Source organism: Poeciliopsis prolifica, unplaced genomic scaffold (assembly GCF_027474105.1).
Source record: "Poeciliopsis prolifica strain line A6 unplaced genomic scaffold, Auburn_PproV2 SCAFFOLD049, whole genome shotgun sequence".
NCBI lineage: Eukaryota > Metazoa > Chordata > Actinopteri > Cyprinodontiformes > Poeciliidae > Poeciliopsis > Poeciliopsis prolifica.
The window spans coordinates 3,527,455-3,548,814 of NW_026562424.1; the positions used below are offsets into that span (position 1 = coordinate 3,527,455).

Below are 21,360 nucleotides of genomic sequence, written 5' to 3' on the forward strand. Positions count from 1 at the left end.
GAATTCATACGTAACTGGGATTGTTACATAATGCTACTTCAGTGTAATAAAAACCTGGTACAGGCACTCACGCAGCCGAGTCACAGATATAAAGAGAAGCATATTTCAAGAGATTGAAGCAATTCTGCTGAGAAAACAGGTTGTTGGTTTTTTTATTTTTTATTTTTTGCTTTCAGCTTCTGTGGAAGATTTACTGTCCAAACAAGAAATCCACAAGACAGAATCCTGAGAGGCAGGTAACAACGCAAGGAGGAGACAATGGCAGGGACCAGGAAGTATGCACACTGATTTGTGGGCTTGCCAGTCACGCAGGGAACAAGAGTTAACAGTTGTAGATTTTTGTGTGCAGAAGCAAATTGAGGTTGAATGTTGACAGAGCCAGCACCCGGGCAAGCTGCGGAAGTCAGAACTTCGGGGAGAACGACCACGCCGGCTTCACTTGATCACCCATTTCACTGCTGAACTCTTTTCTGATTTTTTGTCACCCGAGCGGAGCGGCATCAGTCATGGCAGAGGAGAAAGAGTTGTCCTACAAAGAGGCCATAGAGAAGGCCACTCCCTTCATCACTCGCTTCCCTCTCATCCACATCAGAGGGGTCCCTCTCATGAGCCACATCGCCAACAACTGGGACTCCATCTGGGCTTTCCGTCCCGACCCGTCAGACCTCCTCATTGCAACCTATCCCAAAGCAGGTACAGCCTCCAGACACAAGCGTGGTAAAAATTAACTCTAAATCTGCGCATCTGTCACTCTGAGCAAGAACATCAGATGAAAGTTGCTGCTTGTCATAGAAAATTTCAACTGCAAGGAAAAAACTCACCAGTCGCTTAACGCTCACCTGGAGGGGAAATGCTTTCTTAGAATATGAATCTGTTTTTTCCAGAATTTCAATTTATATCCAGAAACATCTGTGACCTAACTAATATCCACAGGATTAAATAAAAACTTCTAAAGAGACAATACTCTATGAGATCTTGATGCAAAAATTTGTTCATTTTTCAGGTTGAACCTTTATTCTAGCGTTTATATTATCACGTATAAAGTGAAGGTGAAGGCAGGACAATCATGTTTCAAAGTGATGGAGCATAATTTTACCTTCGTCACCAAAATAGCTCCTCAAACAGACACAAATATTTTAGATTTTCAGCAGTCACGTAGCACTCACCTCAAGAAAAAATACTGCACTGGAAGAAACAAAACTCCTACCAAGGATTTTGAGTGTAGTTTCTTGTGCAATGATCTTGTTAGTTACTTAATATGGATGAAAAAGTTCTAGTTGCATTGGAAGATTATTTCACCAAGAGATTTTTTTCCACGTTACAAGTGATCATAATCGGCCAATGGAACTTTTTCATCAATATTAAGGAACTATTTGCATAAAACAACCTTTTATATCTTGCTGAAAAGTTACTTATAAGATAGTTTTGTCTTATTTCAAGTCTATTTAAATATTTGCTCTAAATAAACCAAACATATTTGGGATGATTTTCAGTTTTTTTGTCATTGACTTCACAGATCATCTCTACAAACATAATAGATGGGAATCAATGTTTTATATTCTTGATTAATGATAGGATTCTGTATGTTTTGGATCTTAGGGACCACTTGGACGCAGGAGATAATCGACCTTCTTCTTCACAACGGGGACGCTGAGGCTTGCAAACGAGCTCCCACCCCGGTCCGGAGCCCGTTCCTAGAAATCTTCTCTCCACCCCCGATCCCATCAGGTGTGTATTCATCCCTCAAATTATTGTTCCTTCATTTTTGATTGGGTTGAGAGATTGTGAAGTGTCATTAGCTTGTTCTTCTGTTTGTGTTGTGTCAAAAGTTGTAAAAATCATTTATGGGGGATGTTATCATACGATTATTCCAGACTAATGCACCTCAATGCACGATTACCCTGTAAGAATTTCCCTTTAACACGACAGTCAAAGTATGTGGCTCAAACATCAATAGATTTAACTCTTTATATTTCATGAATTTAAAAACTAAACACAGTTCACTTTGCAACAAACTTTAATGTATTTCATTGGGGAATTATTTATAAATAATTCTGAAAAGGAAGGTAAATAAGACATGTTTTTAAATAATTTTTTGGAAATAAAAAAATTGCATGGTGGGATGAATTTATATTCAACTACTCTTCTGTGTTTTTGGGCGAGGGTCTCTACAAGTTCTACAAGATGCAATTACCAGAAAATATTACATTTAAATTTTGCTGAAAAAAATGTTGATGATCAAAACACGTGGATGAAACTATCAGTATTAGACTCTTTCTTCGAAAATAGCTCCAACTCCAACTAATAAAAGCCCGTAATAGTCCTTCTTTTATAGTGTTGTAGTTTGCCCGCCATCCACCAGATGGCGCTTCATGACGGCGCCACTGGTCATCATTAAGCGGATCGGTTGGTACAGAAACAAAAGATGGCGGCCCTGCCGGGACGGTGAAGAGAAAACGGCGGTTCAAAGTCAGGAGTAGGAGGCAACATGTATTTTATTCTGTTTGAAATATAAACACTCGATAAGTTTCTTAATTTATCACCATAATGCTCACTCATTCGGTCGAGTCGCTGTTTGGCGGCGCAACGTTAGCATATTATGAAAAAATTAGCCGTTTATGTGATGGAAAGACGATCCTAATACAAGGGAACAACTAATTATCAGTGGAGCCATAAGATCAGCTTTAGATGAACTACTTAAACAATAACTTGCATCCCTATTTTAAATATTTTGCAAAATACTGTATCTAAAACGTTAAACAGGTTATCTCGCCTCTCTGTCCTGAGCTCGGAGTTGCATGCTGAGAAATACGTTTTAAGTCTTTTGCATGTTTCTGAATTTCTCGTTTTAGGTCTCGATCTTCTGAGCAAAATGAGCCCTCCAAGACTCATCAAGACGCATCTTCCTTTTCAGTTGGTGCCTCTGGGATTTTGGGAAAACAAGTGCAAGGTAAAACAGGATCTCCAACAGACTCATCAAAGCAACAGCCTCTTTCTGCAGCTCCTAACTGGCCAGTTGATTGCATGTCGATGGGGTTAAAGGTTTAAAAACAGTGCAGGCAGCTGTGACGCATATCTGAACATTATCTTAACCTGCTGTAAATCTGTGATCATGTTTCTCCTTGTCGTGTGAAGGCTATCTACGTCGCACGCAATGCCAAAGACAACCTGGTGAGCTACTACTACTTCCATCTAATGAATAAGACCCAACCTGAACCAGGACCCTTTGACGAGTACATGCTCAAGTTTATGAGAGGAGAGCGTAAGTGGCTTGAATTGCTTTCCTTTTGCTTCTCCTTAAACTCATACTGTTAAATCCCATTTCAGCATATCTTCAGATACAACAATAAAGTTTAAACAGTTCTCAGATTACTAATTAAACTTTATTGTTGAGTTTTCATGTAAAATTTGAACAGTTATTGGTAAATTCTTCAACCTTTGTCTCCTTTTTTTCTTAAATCAGTGTTTCCCTTTAAAAAAATCTTCTTATGCTTCACTAGTTGTGATAGGATTAGCACCAACTTGCCCAGCCAGCATCAGATATAAATACCAGTCAAAGGAAAACAACCTCTGCAGATCTGCACAGGAATTTCAGCTGCATTTTTTAGTTAGTTACTGATGTTTACTGAAATAGTTGCTGCTTTACTGAATCACAAACTTTATACCATTTAAGTTTATTTGTGAAGCACTATTCATGCACAAGTTAATCAAAAGTGCTTTGTAGCAAAATAGATTCAAACATAAATAATTTAAATACCATAATAAAGCGGTCCCCAACCATTTATCACTCTGGACCGGTCAAGGCTTGGCAATTTTACTGGCGCCCAGTAAGTGGCAGAGGGTGTGGGGGAAACCGCACCCACTTGGCACAATTTAAAATTTTTTGCTTGAATTTTCCCCATTACGACAATTATAGAACGTCCCGAGTGTGGCTTGCGATAATCGTAACTGCTCATCCTGCAGTGTTTTGTAGAACGTTGGACCACTCCCATCTGAAATCGGGAACATTCAACATTGGCTTGGCCCGTTTATTGCAGCCTGTGGGGTTTTCCTGACTGGGAGCGAGAACACAGCCTGTTGAATGTGACAAGTAGCCAATCAGAAAGCGCTGTGACATAAGAACGGAGAGGAATCCCAAACAGATGACATGGTAACCGAGAGTCCGGTGGACATCGGAGGTGATATGTGGAAACGGCATGAATGTTCATTCAGCATTTTGCACAAGGAATATCAACAGAAATGACGAGAGTGAAACTGGTATCACTGTTGATAAACCCGGTAACGTTTCAATTATTAACTGAGATATAAAGGTCATAACGTTAAGGTTTCATTCAGCCAGGGCTTGATTCTGACACGTGCTTCACTTAAATGAGTCCACAAACTATCACTAATGCTTCTGCAGTACCAGTACCGGTCCGCAGCCCGTGGGTTTGGGACCACTGCTATAGTATAAATATATATATGTATTTGTAACTATTTGCTTGAAATAGAGGTAGACTGAGGTCAGAACTTGCTTCATCCTACACTTATCCTTTTTTACACATTATTCTTTACTTAGAGGATGAAAACATTAAAAAATACATGTACAATCATTTATGTATTTTGAACAAATGATAAAAAGTAAAAACAGGGGAAAAAAAAAAGAAATTAAAATAATCTAAGATCAGGATGCACATGTTAATGATTAAAGCAACACTGGCTGCCAGAGGTTGGAGAAAACACCCCACCCTGTCAAAACACGAGTTTGAACATTTTTAATCACGACTTAAACGCCTGAATCTGTCTCCTCAGTGTCCTGGGGCTCCTGGTATGATCATGTGAAAGGATACTGGGTGGAGCGGGAGGAGAAGAACATCCTTTACCTCTTCTACGAGGACATAAAAGAGGTGAGGACATTAAGACCTACAACCTAAAAATCAGTCATCAAATTCTTGTTTTAAAAGCTATTTTACACAACAAGATTTTAGAAAAAATTTAAAACCCCTAATCTGATTTTTGTCTGATTTAATTTGATTTTTTGACACTTTCTTCAGGTTGACATGACCATACACTGCAAAAACACAAAATCTAGTTTCGAGTGCAGTTATCTCAGTACACTATAAATAAGAGAAAACTAATTTACAAATAACTTTCCAGCATTATAGCTGCTATGTGGTTAATAGTGCAAATATATTAATACACTTAAAATAAGGCAAAACTATCTTAATAAAAACAATTTTCAGCAATATGTAGGTGCTTGTTTTAAGTATATAGATCCTTCATATTGATGAAAAAGTTCTAGTTCCAGCAACAGATTATATTACTCATAACATGGTAAAAATATCTTGTTGAAAGTAAAATAATCTTCCAGAACCTTTTCATCAATGTGAAGGAATTATTGACTAAAAGCGCCTACATATTACTGAAAATAGATTTTTATTTTGCCTTATTTTAAGTGTACTAATGTATTTGCACTAGAAACTAGACCAAAAATACATAGTAAGATTTGTATGTTTTTTGCAGCGTTCCCCTCGAGGTGAACGCTAAGTGACTCCTGAGAGTCTGAGGGTTTTTGTGAGAAATGCTGGTCAAATTGTCCCACTTCACTTTAAAACATGATTATGCTGCTTTCACCTCACTTAAGCTAAAATAAACTAAATTATTTTAGCTCATAATAAGAGAAACATGTCTTGCTCCACTGGTGGATTTTTTTTTTTTTTTTTACTGAAAACTCCTATATCTTGCTGAAAAGTTACTTTTAAGTTAGTTTTGTCTTATGTCATGTGAACTAAGATATTTGCAGTAGAAACTAAACCAAACACTTGGTGAGATTTTGTGTTTTTGCAGTGTATTTGAACCAACTCATTAATTTCTGCTTCAGTCTTTGTCATGGTTAATTATGAGTGTGAGTATCGTTCGATAATCCCTACAGAATCCCCGCCGTGAAGTGGAGCGTATCATGAGGTATCTGGACCTGTCGGTCTCTGATGATGTCATCGACCGGATAGTGGAGCTCACTTCCTTCAAGAACATGAAGGAGAACCCGATGGCCAACTACTCCTGCATCCCGTCGCTGGTTTTCGATCAGTCCATCTCCCCGTTCATGAGGAAAGGTGAGTCAGTCAAGTGAATCACAAGATCCGGAAATATATACAGATATATAAGTTAGTGATAAAACTAATACGTATCTGATACGTATTTGATGTAGTGATCCTAAATATGGAAATCTTACTATCACTTTTTCTGTTAAGAAAAATGAAAAAATGTAAAAATATAGTTTCTATCAATTGTTTAGTTGGCAAATGTGAAATACTCGGAAAAGAAGAAACAAAAACAAAAGTCGGAAAGTTCAGGGTTTTTTCCCCAAATCCAATATGGCTGCCATGTTCAAATCATGGTAATGTCAAAGTTTTTTTTTTCTCCACGTCTGATAGTTTTATATCAGCAAGTCTTTATAGTCTCATTTGTATACAATCTGCGTTAGTGAATTCTCCTTTAACATTTGAATACTTGAAAATTCTTATTGTTAGCTAGCTGTTGCCACTGACAGTAGTTAGCTTGTCACTGACCACAACCACCCCACTGGTTTTCTGATTGGCAGTTGGAACACTTTGGTTGGCTTTCCCACATCTACGTTGTGACGTTAGAGGAAAGATACGTTTACAGTTGTTAATTTCAGATCATATTATTGTTGTTTCCTGGTAATTAGCTTTCCAATCACCGGTGATGATTGCTGATATGAAAATGGCTCCTCAGCGCCACTAAAGCTGCTGTTGCAAAACTGTTAAGTGAAGGGATTTTATGAAAAATCAAATCCTGTCACGTTTCTGAGTTATGAAGAAATATTAGGACAAAATATGTGGAATTCAGTTTTCTGCTGCATTGGTTCTTTTCCCAAGGCCTTACAGTATTAATTGATTGTTTTAAATTCATATTTAAGGATCACCTGTTCAAATGTAGCTTTCAGTGCTCCATGAGCGCCCCCAACTGGTCAGATAATTATTGCCAGCTGAATTAGTTCAGTTTTGAGTATTTTCCTGCTGTATTGTGTCCAGAGTTGGGTAGTAACTGGTTACATTTACTTGAGTAACCTTTTGAGAAAAATTTAGTTTTAGGAATATTTTTACTACGCTTTATTTTTTACTTGAGTAATTTTGACGTATTTCTACTTATACTTGAGTAACATTTCTTGGATTTTCTACTCACTGAATGAAAAACAAACATGTTTTAACCAAACATTCACCAGACAGACGCCTGCAGTTTCTGTTAAAGTTTCATAAGTTTATTTTGAAAGAAACTGATTTGGAAAAAAGTTGATTTTGCCTGATTTTGTAATTTTATAAATTATTTTAAAAAATTTACCTTAAAATACCAAAATTTCCACTTAACTTTATATTTTGGTCCATCTGATGATGTAATTATTAAATATTAAATGAATGACTAAGTATTTGACTGAACTTTTTGCCAAATAGTTTTTTAATCTTACTAGAGTAATTTCTTGGTCATCTACTTTTTACTTAAGTAAAAGCAATAAAATATGTTGGTTTAACTCTTGAGTTCAATTTTTGGGTATAAAAATTTGCCAAACAAATAAAACTTCAAAGCTCTTTCATAAGAATAACAATTGATTCCCAGAAAATGTGACCAAACAAGGAAAATTACTATCAGACATATCGACCAAGAAGCTGCTTATGAGTTTTTTAAATATCTAAACATCCAACTCTTTTTATTTTTTCCCACTTTTTAAATGTTTTTTTTTAAATTCAGGTGAAGTGGGGGATTGGAAAAACCATTTCACACCTGAGCAGTCCAAGATGTTTGACGAAGATTACGAAAAGCAAATGAAGGACGTCAACATACCGTTCAGGAGCCTCATCTAGAGGGTCAGGAGGGTTTTTTCTGCAAACCAAAGGTCGATGAACTGACTCTGTTCAGCACACAAACAGCATCACTGTCAGCAAATTTGGCACAAGCTTCAAACCAAAACAAGCGATCAAAACAATGAAAATGATGTTTCAACACTGTAATCACTGCACCTTATGTCTGAAAGTGAATAAATGTGTTCCACAAAATAGTTTTTAATCGTCACTTTATTAGAGCTTATCACGTAAACAATAAATAAGACCAGAAGTGTTGTGGCTGAGTGCCCGTGTTATGCCATGAGACCTCCATCACGGTTCCTACGGAGAACGCTGGCAGCTGGAGGCGTGTGAGTTTTTATCGTTTTTAGTTTTTCTGCCCTTATAAAGTCATTTTTTTGCAACTCTACAACACGTTGTACAGAGCCTGGGCCAAGCAGGGAGGCTGCACGAGACGAAGAGCGACAAAGACTAGAATAAAAGCACTGAGCTGGAAAGTCAATCATATGAAAATGGACAGAGGACACAAAAACACAACAGCTGAGAAAATCCAAGAGGTTAACAAAAACAATTCACCTTTAATACATACTTTAAGTCTTAGAATAAAATCTTAAATATTTTAATACTTTGTCAGCAGGCATTCTCTCCTTTAATTCAATTCAATCTTCTCTCGGCTGTTTTTCAGTGGATTTTTGTAACGTTTTTATTGTTTTTATGTTTATTTTCCAGTGTTTTCTCTTCTTTTCTTCTACTGGTTGGAAAACTGTGGCTCCCCCTTTTGGTTATGATCTCTTTCTCTCTTCATCCCAAGAAGATTTTCTTCTTCTACATTTCTACTTTTTAACCTCTGTGCCTGGTGAAGAGAAAACAGATCAATTAGATGGGTGCAATTTTTAAATACGTAAAAAAAACACAAAGAACAGGCAGACCAAATACTATTTTAGACAAACAAAATACAACCTTTGGACATTAAGCCTGGGGAAGAAAGCTGTCTGAAATTCTTAAAAAAGCTAAACAAAAGAAAATACTAGATAATTTTCTAATTAATAATACCTGAAAAATTATACATTTATTTGCATCAAAGCATAACAAGGTTTAATAAAAACTACATATTTTTTAAATAATTTGAGATCTTTTTACTGAAATGCAGATTTTTCTCAGAGAGCAGCTTCTTGCAAACCACTGGCACCAATTACCAGTGTTTTTGAAAAACAATTATTCCTCTATATGGAGAAATAAATGCACTCAAATTAAAGGCTATTTTTCTACATTTTTTAGTAGAAGATGTCTAAACTGTTCTTTATCAGACATGGAAAACCAAAGCAGCACGACGTTGAACAGTGACGACTCAGGAGACCAACTCACCTGCATGGTGTCAGAAGCAAAACTAGCAATAAGCAGAACTCATAGAAGGAGACAGCTGCACTGTAAAATCTCAGCTCAATATGTGTTTTTCTATATTGTTTAAAAGTGTGGAGAAACAGACTAAATGCAAGTACAGGACATGGAAAAGACAAAAACTAAACAACCACAAACATCAACGGCTAATGCACACCTTATCACCACTAGCGACAAACAGTGGAATACCTTGTTTTAGTTACAGGTTAACGGAGATGGGTTGTTCAAATTTACTCTGGAAATGAGCAGAAAGGGTCAGTGAATTAATGATGAAAGGATGTGAGAGACATGACACAGGTCAGGAAAGGTCAAGCAAACTTAATGGAAGTTAATGAAGGAAAATTATGGAGTGATGAAAACAGTAAAAATATTAATGATTCCTTAAAACAATGCGGTATTATTAATGAATTATCCAGCAGAGAAATGAATGAATGGTTACCCTAAGAAACTTTTTACTAATTTGAAATTGGAGGTGCCCAAAATCATGAGGCTACTCACTCTCAACGTAGTTGCGGGCCACGAACTTCAACACCTCATCAATGAGGATGACGGGGAAGGAAAGTTTCAGGACCATCATCCACTGCTCAAATGACAGATGGGTCAGCTTGAAGATCATCTGTGGAAGCGGAGGTCAAAGGTGGAGGTCAGGGCAACTTTCATTTTAAAAATGGCCTCTCAAAAATCACTTTGTACTATTTTGTTCTTCCATTTGTGTTTCAACTCCTTCTAAAAACAGCCCAGGTGCTTAAAAAAAACAAGGTATTTTTTTGGTGTCTGGAAATGAGCAGTTTCTAAAACCTCCCGATTGTTAAGTCACAACCAACAGGAAGTTTCTAGTTGACATTCCTTCATCAGAATGGATCTGCAGTTTTCAGCAAGTCAAATTTAAGACTTTTTAAAGAGGATTTATTACACAAAATTCAAATTTTTCACATTTCTTGTACTTCCATCTTTTTCTTAGGGTTAGGGGTTTATGATTTGCCATCCAGAAACTACTTGCTGCATTCTTGTTGGTCGTGCATTCGGCTCCACTTTTGCTTTTCAAAGCTGTAAGGTTGTATTACAGTGTATCCATTTTCGTGTGCGAGTGTAAATAATGAGTTGGGGTTTGTGGCCAGCATCAGCTTATTTGGATTAAAAGAGACAAAAGACCCTACAACAGCTCATTCTGAAAAGAGCTGAAATCTCATTATCTCAGAATGATTTTGTGAAAAAAAAAAAAGAAAATGTAATCGTGTTTTGCGGAGCCTGCAGATCTATGCTAACCTGTTCAAAGAGGCATAGTAGGTCATATTTACTGAAATATTTACTGAATTCAGAGACAAAATTGGTACAATGGACTTACGGGCAGTGGGTCAACATAGATGATCATGAAGTGCAGGGACATGGACAGGGTCATGGCGGCAAGCAGCCAGAAGTTGCTCCATGGGGGCATACGCAACAGAGACTGATTCTCAGACAAGCTGGAAAAAGAAAGGGACACATGAGTTGAGGCTAACGCAGCAGCCGTAAGAGTTATTTGTGGTTATGAAGGTTTAGAACCTGTTGAGAGCGTTGCACATCTCAATGGTGACCAGCACAGACAGGGCCATGGTCATGGGTGGAGCTGCCTCAAAGATCTCGCACTCGAGACCGGCGAAGTCCTCGTTCTCGTCATGGCACTGCATGAAGTGGGACTAGACCAGAAAGATGGGAGGGCTCAGCGAGGCAGTTCAGGTATGTTGGTGGAAGACGTATAGAAAAAGACATCATAACTTACCAGCTGGTAATAGGTGATGCCAGGACCAGAGTTGTCATAGAGGAACCACCAGGCAGCACCGCCAACAGTGGCAGCACCAACGTATGCTATTGGGGTTGGACACCAGCATCAAAGTCTGCAAGTGTTTGTCCTACAATGAAATGAAACCAAACTAAATCTCTTACTTACCACCAATAGCCATGTATCTGAAGAACAGCCATCCAGAGATCAAAGACTCCTTGGGGGAGCGTGGGGGCTTGCCCATGATGTCCAGATCAGGGGGGTTGAAGCCCAGAGCGGTGGCGGGCAGACCATCAGTGACCAGGTTGACCCAGAGCAGCTGGACGGGGATCAGAGCCTCAGGCAGACCCAGAGCAGCAGTCAGGAAGATACTGAACAAACAGGCAACTTAGGTTAACTCAAGGAACGAAGGTAAGATATTGTTTAAGTTACACGAGTAACTCACCAGACGACCTCACCGACGTTGGAGGAGATGAGGTAGCGGATGAACTGCTTCATGTTGTTGTAGATAGCTCTGCCTTCCTCAACAGCAGCCACAATGGAGGAAAAGTTGTCATCAGCCAGGACCATCTCAGAGGCAGACTTGGCAACGGCAGTGCCAGAGCCCATGGCGATGCCGATCTCGGCCTTCTTCAGGGCCGGGGCATCGTTCACTCCATCACCGGTCTGGAGTGGGGAGAAACAACCATCATTTAGATTTTAATGTCCGAAATGACATCAAGTTAAAGCTGCATCACATGGTTCAGAGCTCTTACCATGGCTGTAATGTCATCGTAACCCTGAAGGAACTCAACAATCTTGGACTTGTGGGCTGGCTCCACACGGGCGAAGCAGCAAGCCCTGCGCACGGCCTCGGCCTGCTCGCTAATGGGCAGATCGTCAAACTCACGTCCGGTGTAGGCCTTGCCAGAAACATCCTCATCCTCACCAAAGATGCCAATGCGACGGCAGATAGCAATAGCAGTTCCCTTGTTGTCTCCTAGTACCCAAAGGGAAACATTTGGTCTCTAATTTGAAGGATTATTTTAAGTCTCCAGGAACATGGATAGCATTTTACTATGTATGAAGCATTACATTAACACAGCCTGCGATAAGATTGTGAAATTGCCAGATACTAACCAGTGATCATAATGACACGGATGCCAGCATCTCTGCACAGCTCGATAGAGCCAGTGACCTCCTTACGAGGGGGATCCAGCATACCAACGCAGCCAACGAAGGTCAGATCAGTCTGAGGAGGGAGGAGTGATGATTAAGGCATGTTGTTAAGTCTCAATATTGAAAGGATTCTGGTCGTAGTTTCAAAGCCGCTACACCATCATGTGATTTTAAAAGACGCTTCCAACTGTTACTACATCACACAACATGGCTAATGGATGAACACTTTATGTACATACAAAGTATTTGGTTCAACAAATGTGTTTACTTCACATCCTCTCCTAAATTTTGGTGTTTTTGTATCATTTGCCCCTTCAGTTTTTGTCATTTCATACAGGAGGAAGTCAGGGATGAAAAGTCAAGATATTGTCTAACACAAGATGTCTCGTACCTGTCAGTGTTTTAATTTTCACCTAGCTTGGGGTTTCTTTGTGCCTTTTTGACAATCAATGGTTATTCTAGAAGAAAATTCCTATCAATAGTATGTAACAACTAAAGTACAGTAGTAGACAAAATAAATATGTATGCGGTGAATGTGTGGTATATGTTGGGCGTGATGTGTTGGTAGCAATGTTGCCTAATAGGTCTGGGGGTTGAATTCTTGCCTGGGGACTTTCTGCATGGACTTTCTATATTCTCTATATGCACATGTAAAGGTTCTCTCCAGGTAGTCCGACTTCCTCCCAAAGTCCAAAAACATGACTGTTAGGTTAAATATCCTCTCATATGACTAACTTTGTTATATGGCGAAACTGTGGTATTCTGACTCGACATCTCATAACAGCCGATATCCATGTTTCACCTCATAATCGGCAAACTTGGTTGAGTCCTCCAGGTTCATCTCCTCAGGCTTCAGTGGGCTGTCGCGTGTGGCAAGAGCCAGACAACGCAGAGTGTCACGGCCGGTACCCCAGTCCCTGATGACAGCCATGATCTTATCCTTGATGGCGTTGGTCAAGGGAACACGGGTGGTGCCAACGCGGACATAGGCACACCTGTCAATCACACCCTCAGGGGCACCCTGAAGAGACAGCAGGGTTGAATAAGGAATGCCTTATTAAATCTCAGGTTGGTGCGCAACAGAATAAGAACCCACCTTAACGAACATCTTGGCACCACCGTCACCCTTGGCTGGAGTGCAGTACACAGACATGGACTTCCTGTCACGGGAGAACTCCAGAGTAAAGTTCTTCTTCATGAGCTGCTTAATTACCTTCAAGAGGATAAAGAGAAGAGAGGCATTACCATCAGGTACATCACAGTGAATAAATATTTACCGAAAAGCAATGATTCTTATAGCTTTCTGCATGTGAAGAGCAAACTTACAGAGCAGCAGGCGTTGGCTCTCTCAATCCTGGACAGGTTCTTCACATTGCTGTTAAAGACGTTCATCTTCTCAACCAGGCAGCACAGGGCAGTCTCAGTGGCCTCACCGACCTTCTCATAGATCTTCTTGGACTGGAGAACAAAGAAGTTGATAGGGTGACTTGGTTTCATCACTGACAGCAGTTGGGTTTGTCTCTGGCACATGGGCAGTTTTGGGGTTTACCTCGTTGTAGTCCAGAGAGGAGTCGTTGCAGAGAGCACAGATGGTTGCCAGCTCAACGAGGCCATCGTATTGGCTGCAGTTCACCTTGCTACCTCCCTGGGAACTGATGAGAAAGGGGAAAATCCAAATAAATAACTAATTTGAGAGTATCAAGGGTCTGTGAACAATGACAAATTATAGTGAAGACAGACTTACACCTCTCCCTCGGGGGTGTACTTGGAACCAGAGATGTCAAAGGCATCAAGGTCAACATGGTCCCCATCAACGTTCTTGATAACAAACATCTGGAGGACAGGAAACAGTGATTGGTTTTTCTTTGATTAATGAAGCCTTTGACCGAAAACAATCAACATTCTATAGCAGCGTTTCTCAATTCCTGTGCCCACTGCTCTGCATGTTTTAGTTGATTCCTTTATTCACCTGACTTGAATAAGTGGGTGATTGACAGACTTCTGCAGCAGTTCATGGCATGCAGGGGAGGTCATGCAAACATTTCAATCAGCTGTTCTGGAACAGAGACACATTTGAAATATGCAGGGCAGTGGTTCCTGAGGACCAGAATTGAGAAACACTCTTCAATGAAGGGAAGATAGTGATGATGGTAGAAGTTCATCTTGTAACAGGTGGGTTGCCAGTTTGAGCCCCTGTCTTTAGACAAGGCACTTCATCCACCTTGACTGAGGGTGGTGGTCAGAGGGCCACCATATCACCATCATCTCAAACCGGCAACCCACTGGTAACAATTCGAACTCCTACCACCGTCACCTGATAGAAGAGTTTCTAGATTCTGGTCCTTAGGAACCACTGCCCTGCATATTTTAGATGTGTCTCTATTACACTAGATCAGTTGATTAAAATAAGTGGTGCAGAAGCCTATTAATCACCTGCTGGTTGTGGCTCTTTTTCAAACACCAACAGTAACACTACACTGAATGACTGAATGTAATGTTTGAAGAACTTTGGGATCCTCTGAACTTGGTAAAGAACAGACCGTTTACCATTCTTTGGCAAAAGACCCACCTTGGTCACACACATCTGGTTGGTTGTGAGGGTGCCAGTCTTGTCGGAGCAGATGACGGAGGTGCAGCCCAGGGTCTCCACAGAGGGCAGACTCCTGACAATGGCGTTCTTCTTGGCCATACGGCGGGTACCAAGAGCCAGACAGGTGGTGATGACAGCAGGCAGACCTTGATGTTTAAGAAGCACACTTAAAGTCAATTGATAAACAAAGAAGAGAACAAAAGAAAAATCTTTATTCGCTCTTCTTACCCTCGGGAATGGCAGCCACAGCCAGAGCAACAGCAATCTTGAAGTAGTAGACAGCACCACGGATCCATGAGCCACCGTGGACTGGGTCGTTGAAGTGGCCGATGTTGATAGCCCAGACAGCGACACAGATGAGTGAGATAACCTTGGACAGCTGCTCGCCGAACTCGTCCAGCTTGGCCTGCAGAGGAGTCTTCTCCTGCTCGGTGGCGGCCATCTGGTCACGGATCTTGCCTATCTCGGTGGAGACGCCGGTGGCTGCAACCACACCAATGGCCTTGCCAGCAGCAATGTTGGTGCCCTGCAGCAGCAGTTAGAGTCAGATGAACGACATCAACAGGGTCAACAGGGTCAACAGAGACAAACTGGTGATGAATTAGATGGCAGAAGGACACTCACAGAGAAAAGCATGTTCTTCTTGTCCTGGTTGACGGCTCTGGGGTCGGGGACGGCCTCAGTGTGCTTGATCACACTGACGGACTCACCTGAGGAGCAAAAAAACTAAAGATTTACCAAAACGCCACAGAGATGGAACAATAAAAAAACAACTAAAATGTTATTAGGAGACCTTACCAGTGAGGATGGACTGGTCAACACGCAAGGTGGTGGACTTGATGGAAACAATCCTGATGTCAGCGGGAACTTTGTCACCAACTGTTGGGATTACAGAGAATATTTAATATTTACTGAACTCTTACATAAACCATGGAGGGTTCATTGCAGGGTGGATTAGTTTGTCTACAGCTGCAGCCAAAACCCAATATAAAATAATTAATTGGAATACATAAAAAAAGATCAAATAAACAAAAAGAAACTAATCTGAATATCTAAACCCATCTATACGATGGTAGACTTTGTTTTGAGGTGATCTTTAATTTTTTAAGGATATTTAACACAACTGGCAGTAATGTTAATGTCTTGTAGAGGCCCCAACGGAGTCCTGGCTTGAATCTGAGAGAGACTCTGTGAAGGAAACTTAAAGGTTAGGGTGATGGCGTGGAGGCCTTCTAATTTTAAAGACTTGAAGCTCAGCACCACACATAAAATTATAAAATTACCAATCAAAACATGCAGAAAAAGCTGCCCAGCCATGACAAGAAGGGTTTTGATTGCAATAATACCAACATTCCTCCTGTAATCATTAAGAATGGTCTAAATAATTAACCACAACTCTGTGTGAATTTATCAAATCATTCAGTTTAAGGGTCCTTTTTGGAACTGGTGGCCTGTAATGACAGTTTTTGACAGGACAAGTTGAGTCTTTTTTTATTTTCTAATTTTTCCTGAGGATATTTTACATTGTTTCTGTTTTTTAAAATAATTTATTTGTCCTATTTTACTGAGTTTTGGTGTATCGTATCTAATTTAGCCTCTCCCTAACTAGAGAACATAAATGTGTCAAAACAAGAAAAATACCTCTGAGAATTAATTTGCAAATGACCCCTATATCATCAGAAAACAGTATAAATCATCCTGCATTTCATAGTGAAGTGAGGTTTAATGCAGGACTAAGCTGAGCAGAACAGCTGGACGGGTGACAGGTGTACACTGATGGAGGAAGGAAAGTGAGCGATGGCCGGCTGGGGAGAAGAAATGAAGCAGCCGCTGGTGAGGGTATTTATACGCACGATTCTCTACAGTCAGCATGTTTGCTCCGCAGTGCTGCACACGGCGCCTTAAAAAGGCACGGCGCTTTGGCATGAGCGTACTGTACGCTCTGATTCCCTGAACACAGCCTGAAATTAATCTAAACTTCAAGTAGGAAGTAAAATAGTTTCCATAATGCTCAGTTATCCCTGTTGTTTTCAGAAGCGGTGTGTTTTGTTTGTTCAACTTTTTTCACTTCTCTGATGTATTGTAGCCCCAAAATGGACTTACAGTTTTAGATTACTGTGATGTAGTTATTATCAAAGAAGTTTGCTCAAGATGCTATTTGGTTGGATCTTCAAAGTTGAAAATTTGAATAAAAATATGTAGGTAAAAAAATATAAAAAATCAACCGTGAAGCTTATTTCTGACAGGACATGTACGATGAAGTATTACCATAATAATAATAATAATAATAATAATGAAATTGAGGCTTAAGTAATAATACTACAAGAATAAACTTGTAATAATACAAGAACAGACTTTATTCTTGTAATTTTATGTTATTCTCATAGTTTTATTTCATATTTTTCTTTGCATGGCCCTAATACTCCATCAAAGGAGTGATACAAACATCTCTCAAAAGATAATAAAATAAGATAAAGGACATATTAATGTAAAAAAAACATTTATCTACGGTGATGGCAGGCCTCTTTGCCATCTCCATCATCTTTTTCTCCCTCCACAGATTTTCTGTCAGATACAAATCAGAACTCATCCTGGGTCAAATCTGAAATATGAATGTCACTCCAGTCTAAAGAAAAGTGCTGGTAGACTTAAAAAATTAAACAAAGCCCAATATTTGTGGTGCTTTTTGCGGTCAGGACCGGTTGTCTCTTATTATCTCACACCTCCCAGAAGTCTTTCAGCCACAGTGACGAGGCCAGGCTGCTCTTACCGGACACCTCCACAATGTCTCCAGGGACGATTTCTCTGGCCTTGATCCTCTGCACACTCTTTCTGTCAGAACGGTAAACTTTGCCCATCTCAGGCTCGTACTCCTTGAGAGCCTCGATGGCGCTTTCAGCATTACGCTCCTGAGGACGGACAAGTGAGGAGATGACATTCAGAGCTGGGTAGAAACTAGTTACATTTACTCAATTATATTTACGTAAGGAACTTTTTTAAACCTTTGTATAGAAAGAAACCAATTGGACATTTTTTGTTTTGCCTGATTTTGTTGTTTTTTGTTACACAAATTAATTAAAATACCAAACTTTCCACTTAACTTTACATTTTGGTCCATCTGATGATGTAATTTCAAAATATTAAAGGACTGATAATTTGATCAGTTACTCAGTTCTTGAGTAGACTTTTTACCAAATACTTTTCTGCTCTTGAGTAATGTGTTGGACGGCTACTTTTTACTTTTACTTGAGTAGAAATATCTTAAAGTAGTGCTACTCTTACTTGAGCAAAATGTTTGGTTACTCTTCTTCCGATAATATTGAGACAAGATATAAAAACTGAAGAAAGCAGCTAAGGATGCTTAATGGAGTTAAACTAAATTTAATTGCTCTTATCAATCTAATCGCCAAGCAGCCATTTTCTTAAAAATCTTAGTTTTCTTTTGTATTTGACCAGCTTTCTACAACACGAAGGACTAAAGTTTTCATAATATGCTCAAGCTTAAAACTCACATTATATCTGAACTTTGATTTTATACATTTTTATTATATATTACTTTTTTGTTTCACGTTACGCTTTTCTGACATCACATCCTCACCTTCCTAGCAAATCAGTAATTTCTGAATGAGAAGTTAGTGCTGCTTGGCTAAATATGTGCTTTTAAAGGCTAAACCTAATGTTTATACTTCAAACAAGACCCACACAAAGTGCGTTTTCCATCCCAAACCAGACTCCGTTCGGACCGTTTCTTTCCTGATCCGCCATCTGTTTAAGAATAATAAACGGCACCCTTTGCTGGATGGCAGCCAAACTACAACAGGGTCTAAACGGACGTTATTGGTCACCGTAATCGATTGGATCCAATTCTAATCCAATAAACCAGTAATCAACAATTAATTGTTTGCATCTGTAAAAACACCAGCAGAATACGTTTCAGCTGCTTGTTCCCCGTAATGTTTATGACTGACTTCATAACGAAAAAAATTAAGCTGGCTTAATCTCTGAGCTATTTTTAGCTTCGGTGTGAAGCAACCGCGTCTGGTTGAGGAACAGGAACAGTAACCAAAAACCTGAGTACTGTCTGTCATCGCTGAAATGGATACGTGTGGAGATATTGCTCAATGTCTTGGGTCGGTGTCACCGACCTGCCACACTCCAACGACGGCGTTAGCGATGAGGATAAGAAGGATGACGAAGGGCTCCACGAAGGCGGTGACGGTCTCCTCGCCCTCCTCGAACCAGGCCAGCACCTGAGGGCAGAGCAGGAAAAAAAGTCAACAAATCACTCTGCTCGGGTATTTTTATTGATGGGAATCAGAGAAATCAAACTGTCTGAAGCTTTAGAAATGCAGAAATACTTCCGACAGTTCCCAAAAAGTGTATTCAAGTAAGAGTAGCACCACTTCAAGACATTTTTACTCAAGTAGACACAAAAAAATCTTTTGTAAAAATGCAACTCAAGTACTGAGTAACTGACCAAAACATCAAAATTACATAATCAGACAGACTAAAGTATATAGTTATGTTTACATTTTAGAATTTTAAAGATAAATATAAAAACAAACCATATAATTACAAACCAGAAAAAAAGCAGGCAAAAAAATCTATTTCTTTCAATGTATCATGAAACTAAAAAACTGCAGGTGTGTGTTTGTGTCTGGTGATTCGTTTTGTGAAAACAAGCTTCTTCATTAATTGACGTTACTCACAGTGAGTAGAGTTTACAGAAATTTTACTCAAGTGCGAGAAGCGATGCTTACTCAAAAGAGATACTAATACTCAAAAGACCCAAAGCAATTTTTTTACAAAAGCGTTACTGAAATAAATATAGCTACTTCCCAACTCTGTGCTTGGGCTATGAAATATTTACATTTTGTTTTGAACAACTTTCTTGAACACAATTTGTATGATGACATATTCCTCATTAATTTTAACCCTGTAGCTTCTCTCCTCTCCTGGTTTCCTCCTGAGGAGTTCCTCCATCTCTTCCTTCACGTCTGACCTTTCCCGAAGGATTCGGTTTCTCTCCTCAGCTTGGGGGCTTTCTTAAAATAAACCCCTCACCCTTTCAGCCCCCAACACTTTCACGGGCCCCCATCTCTCGCTGGCTTCTTAATATTCGCCTTCTAAGGCCATCGTGACAGCTGGCCACGAAAACTAGGCACAGCAATTAATACACCTCCTACAAGCCCTTTGCGCTGCGGCTTCTCAAGTTGTCGTCTTTAAAAATACATAGAGGGGTTGAGGGCCTTGAAGAAGGGGTGATGTAGAGATGTATTCCACAAAAGCGGCCACAAGGGTTGTGATTAACAAGTCTGGATTAGCTACTTAGGTTTTTGTGATGAAAAAGTGAAAGTCTTTATGTTCTCAAAGCTTTAAATGTGTTAATGTTAACGAAGGTTGAAGATAAATGGCATGAAATAACTTACAAAAGAGATGCATGCAGCCAACAGCAAGATCCTAACGAGCAAATCCTCAAACTGCTCAATGATCAGCTCCCAGATGCTCTTTCCTGAGAGACACAAACAGTCAAATCAGCTAATGACGGGAGGGAATGTTGAGAAATCGTCACCAATGATTGACAAACATCGTCCAACTTTTGCTGTCATGTCATTGCTTAACGGGATTGCTCATTGTAATTGGTGCTCATGTGGAGGAGGTACTCAAGTAGACACTTACCTTCCTCAGCAGGAAGCTCTGGAGATCAAGTTGAGGCATTTCGGAGACAGAGAGAGACAAGGAAATGCATTGTTTAGTCAGTGTTCACTGGAGAAGCATGTTTTTATAAGTTGTTGAGGGAAATTCTCAAAAGAAATTCACCAAAACGCAAAATATTCTCAAATTGGTGAAGGAACTTTAATTTAAAAAGTCAAGCCACAGTGTTCTTCTGCCAAATGATCATTCATTAAAATGTTTACAGTCAATCCATGCAATGAACACCCTCAGACAACAGTTATTGATCACATTTATCAGCAAAAAATGCCATCTAAAGCCCTTTCTGCATTACCAATCCTAAAATTATCTGCCTCTGCTTGGTGAGCCTGTCCATATATCACCCAGGAAGTTTCTTGAGCCGTCACCTGTCTCTCTCGCTCTCCAGCCATCTTCTTTAGCTATCTTTAAATAGCTCCTCACAGCCGTCAAAGTCTCTGCTTCTCAGTATCTCTGCATTTTACCAGCTGTTGTAAGTCCGCTCTAAAGCAAGGAGTTTTCAGAAAGCTACGCTGACGTCAACCCAACTGAAAACCAGAAAATGTCTGGAGGAAGTAATGTGGTTTTCTGAACGGACTAAATGCCAAACTTCTCCATCCCCATCGCCTGGACTCTCACCATTGTAGCCGTATTTCTCCAGGCTCTTCTTGACCTGTTCGGGAGAGAGGCCGACGTTCTCGTTCACCCCGAAGAAAGACAGGCATTCTTCCGTCACCTTTGTGTGCGCGTTCTCCATCCTCTCAGGATAGACTAGCCGTGCCTATCCACGCTCTTATTCTCCTGTTGCTGTGCTTCTGTTGTTTCTGCAATGTTCAACCCTTAGTCCACCGCCCTCACCTAGAAGTGTGGCACCCTCCAATTCAGGAGTGCTGGACTGACAGAAAGAGCGAATGGGTACGTACACA

General features: G+C 39.9%; 2 protein-coding genes across 3 annotated transcripts; one reads left to right on the plus strand and one right to left on the minus strand.

Moving 5' to 3' along the window:
* Window positions 1-4: 4 nt before the first annotated feature.
* sult1st6 (sulfotransferase family 1, cytosolic sulfotransferase 6) lies at window positions 5-8,053 on the plus strand. Its single transcript, XM_055057782.1, has 7 exons — window positions 5-693; window positions 1,600-1,728; window positions 2,853-2,950; window positions 3,136-3,262; window positions 4,792-4,886; window positions 5,912-6,092; window positions 7,747-8,053. Exons 1-7 carry the CDS (start codon window positions 507-509, stop codon window positions 7,857-7,859), a joined length of 930 nt encoding a protein of 309 aa, XP_054913757.1. The 5' UTR covers window positions 5-506; the 3' UTR covers window positions 7,860-8,053.
* On the minus strand, window positions 8,051-21,360 carry atp2a1l (ATPase sarcoplasmic/endoplasmic reticulum Ca2+ transporting 1, like). 2 transcript variants are annotated; one of them, XM_055057781.1, is made up of 24 exons: window positions 21,074-21,360; window positions 20,423-20,440; window positions 20,173-20,255; window positions 18,889-18,993; window positions 17,514-17,652; window positions 15,542-15,622; window positions 15,368-15,453; window positions 14,972-15,269; window positions 14,723-14,889; window positions 13,898-13,986; window positions 13,703-13,805; window positions 13,480-13,611; window positions 13,250-13,366; window positions 12,956-13,174; window positions 12,115-12,226; window positions 11,751-11,974; window positions 11,441-11,661; window positions 11,164-11,366; window positions 10,996-11,081; window positions 10,779-10,912; window positions 10,582-10,699; window positions 9,735-9,852; window positions 9,426-9,471; window positions 8,051-8,691 (listed from the first exon to the last, which is right to left on the minus strand). In XM_055057781.1, exons 1-23 carry the CDS (start codon window positions 21,189-21,191, stop codon window positions 9,467-9,469), a joined length of 2,976 nt encoding a protein of 991 aa, XP_054913756.1. In that variant the 5' UTR covers window positions 21,192-21,360; the 3' UTR covers window positions 8,051-8,691; window positions 9,426-9,466. The 2 variants fall into 2 exon arrangements, with proteins under 2 accessions (XP_054913756.1, XP_054913755.1); XM_055057780.1 differs by lacking the exon at window positions 9,426-9,471.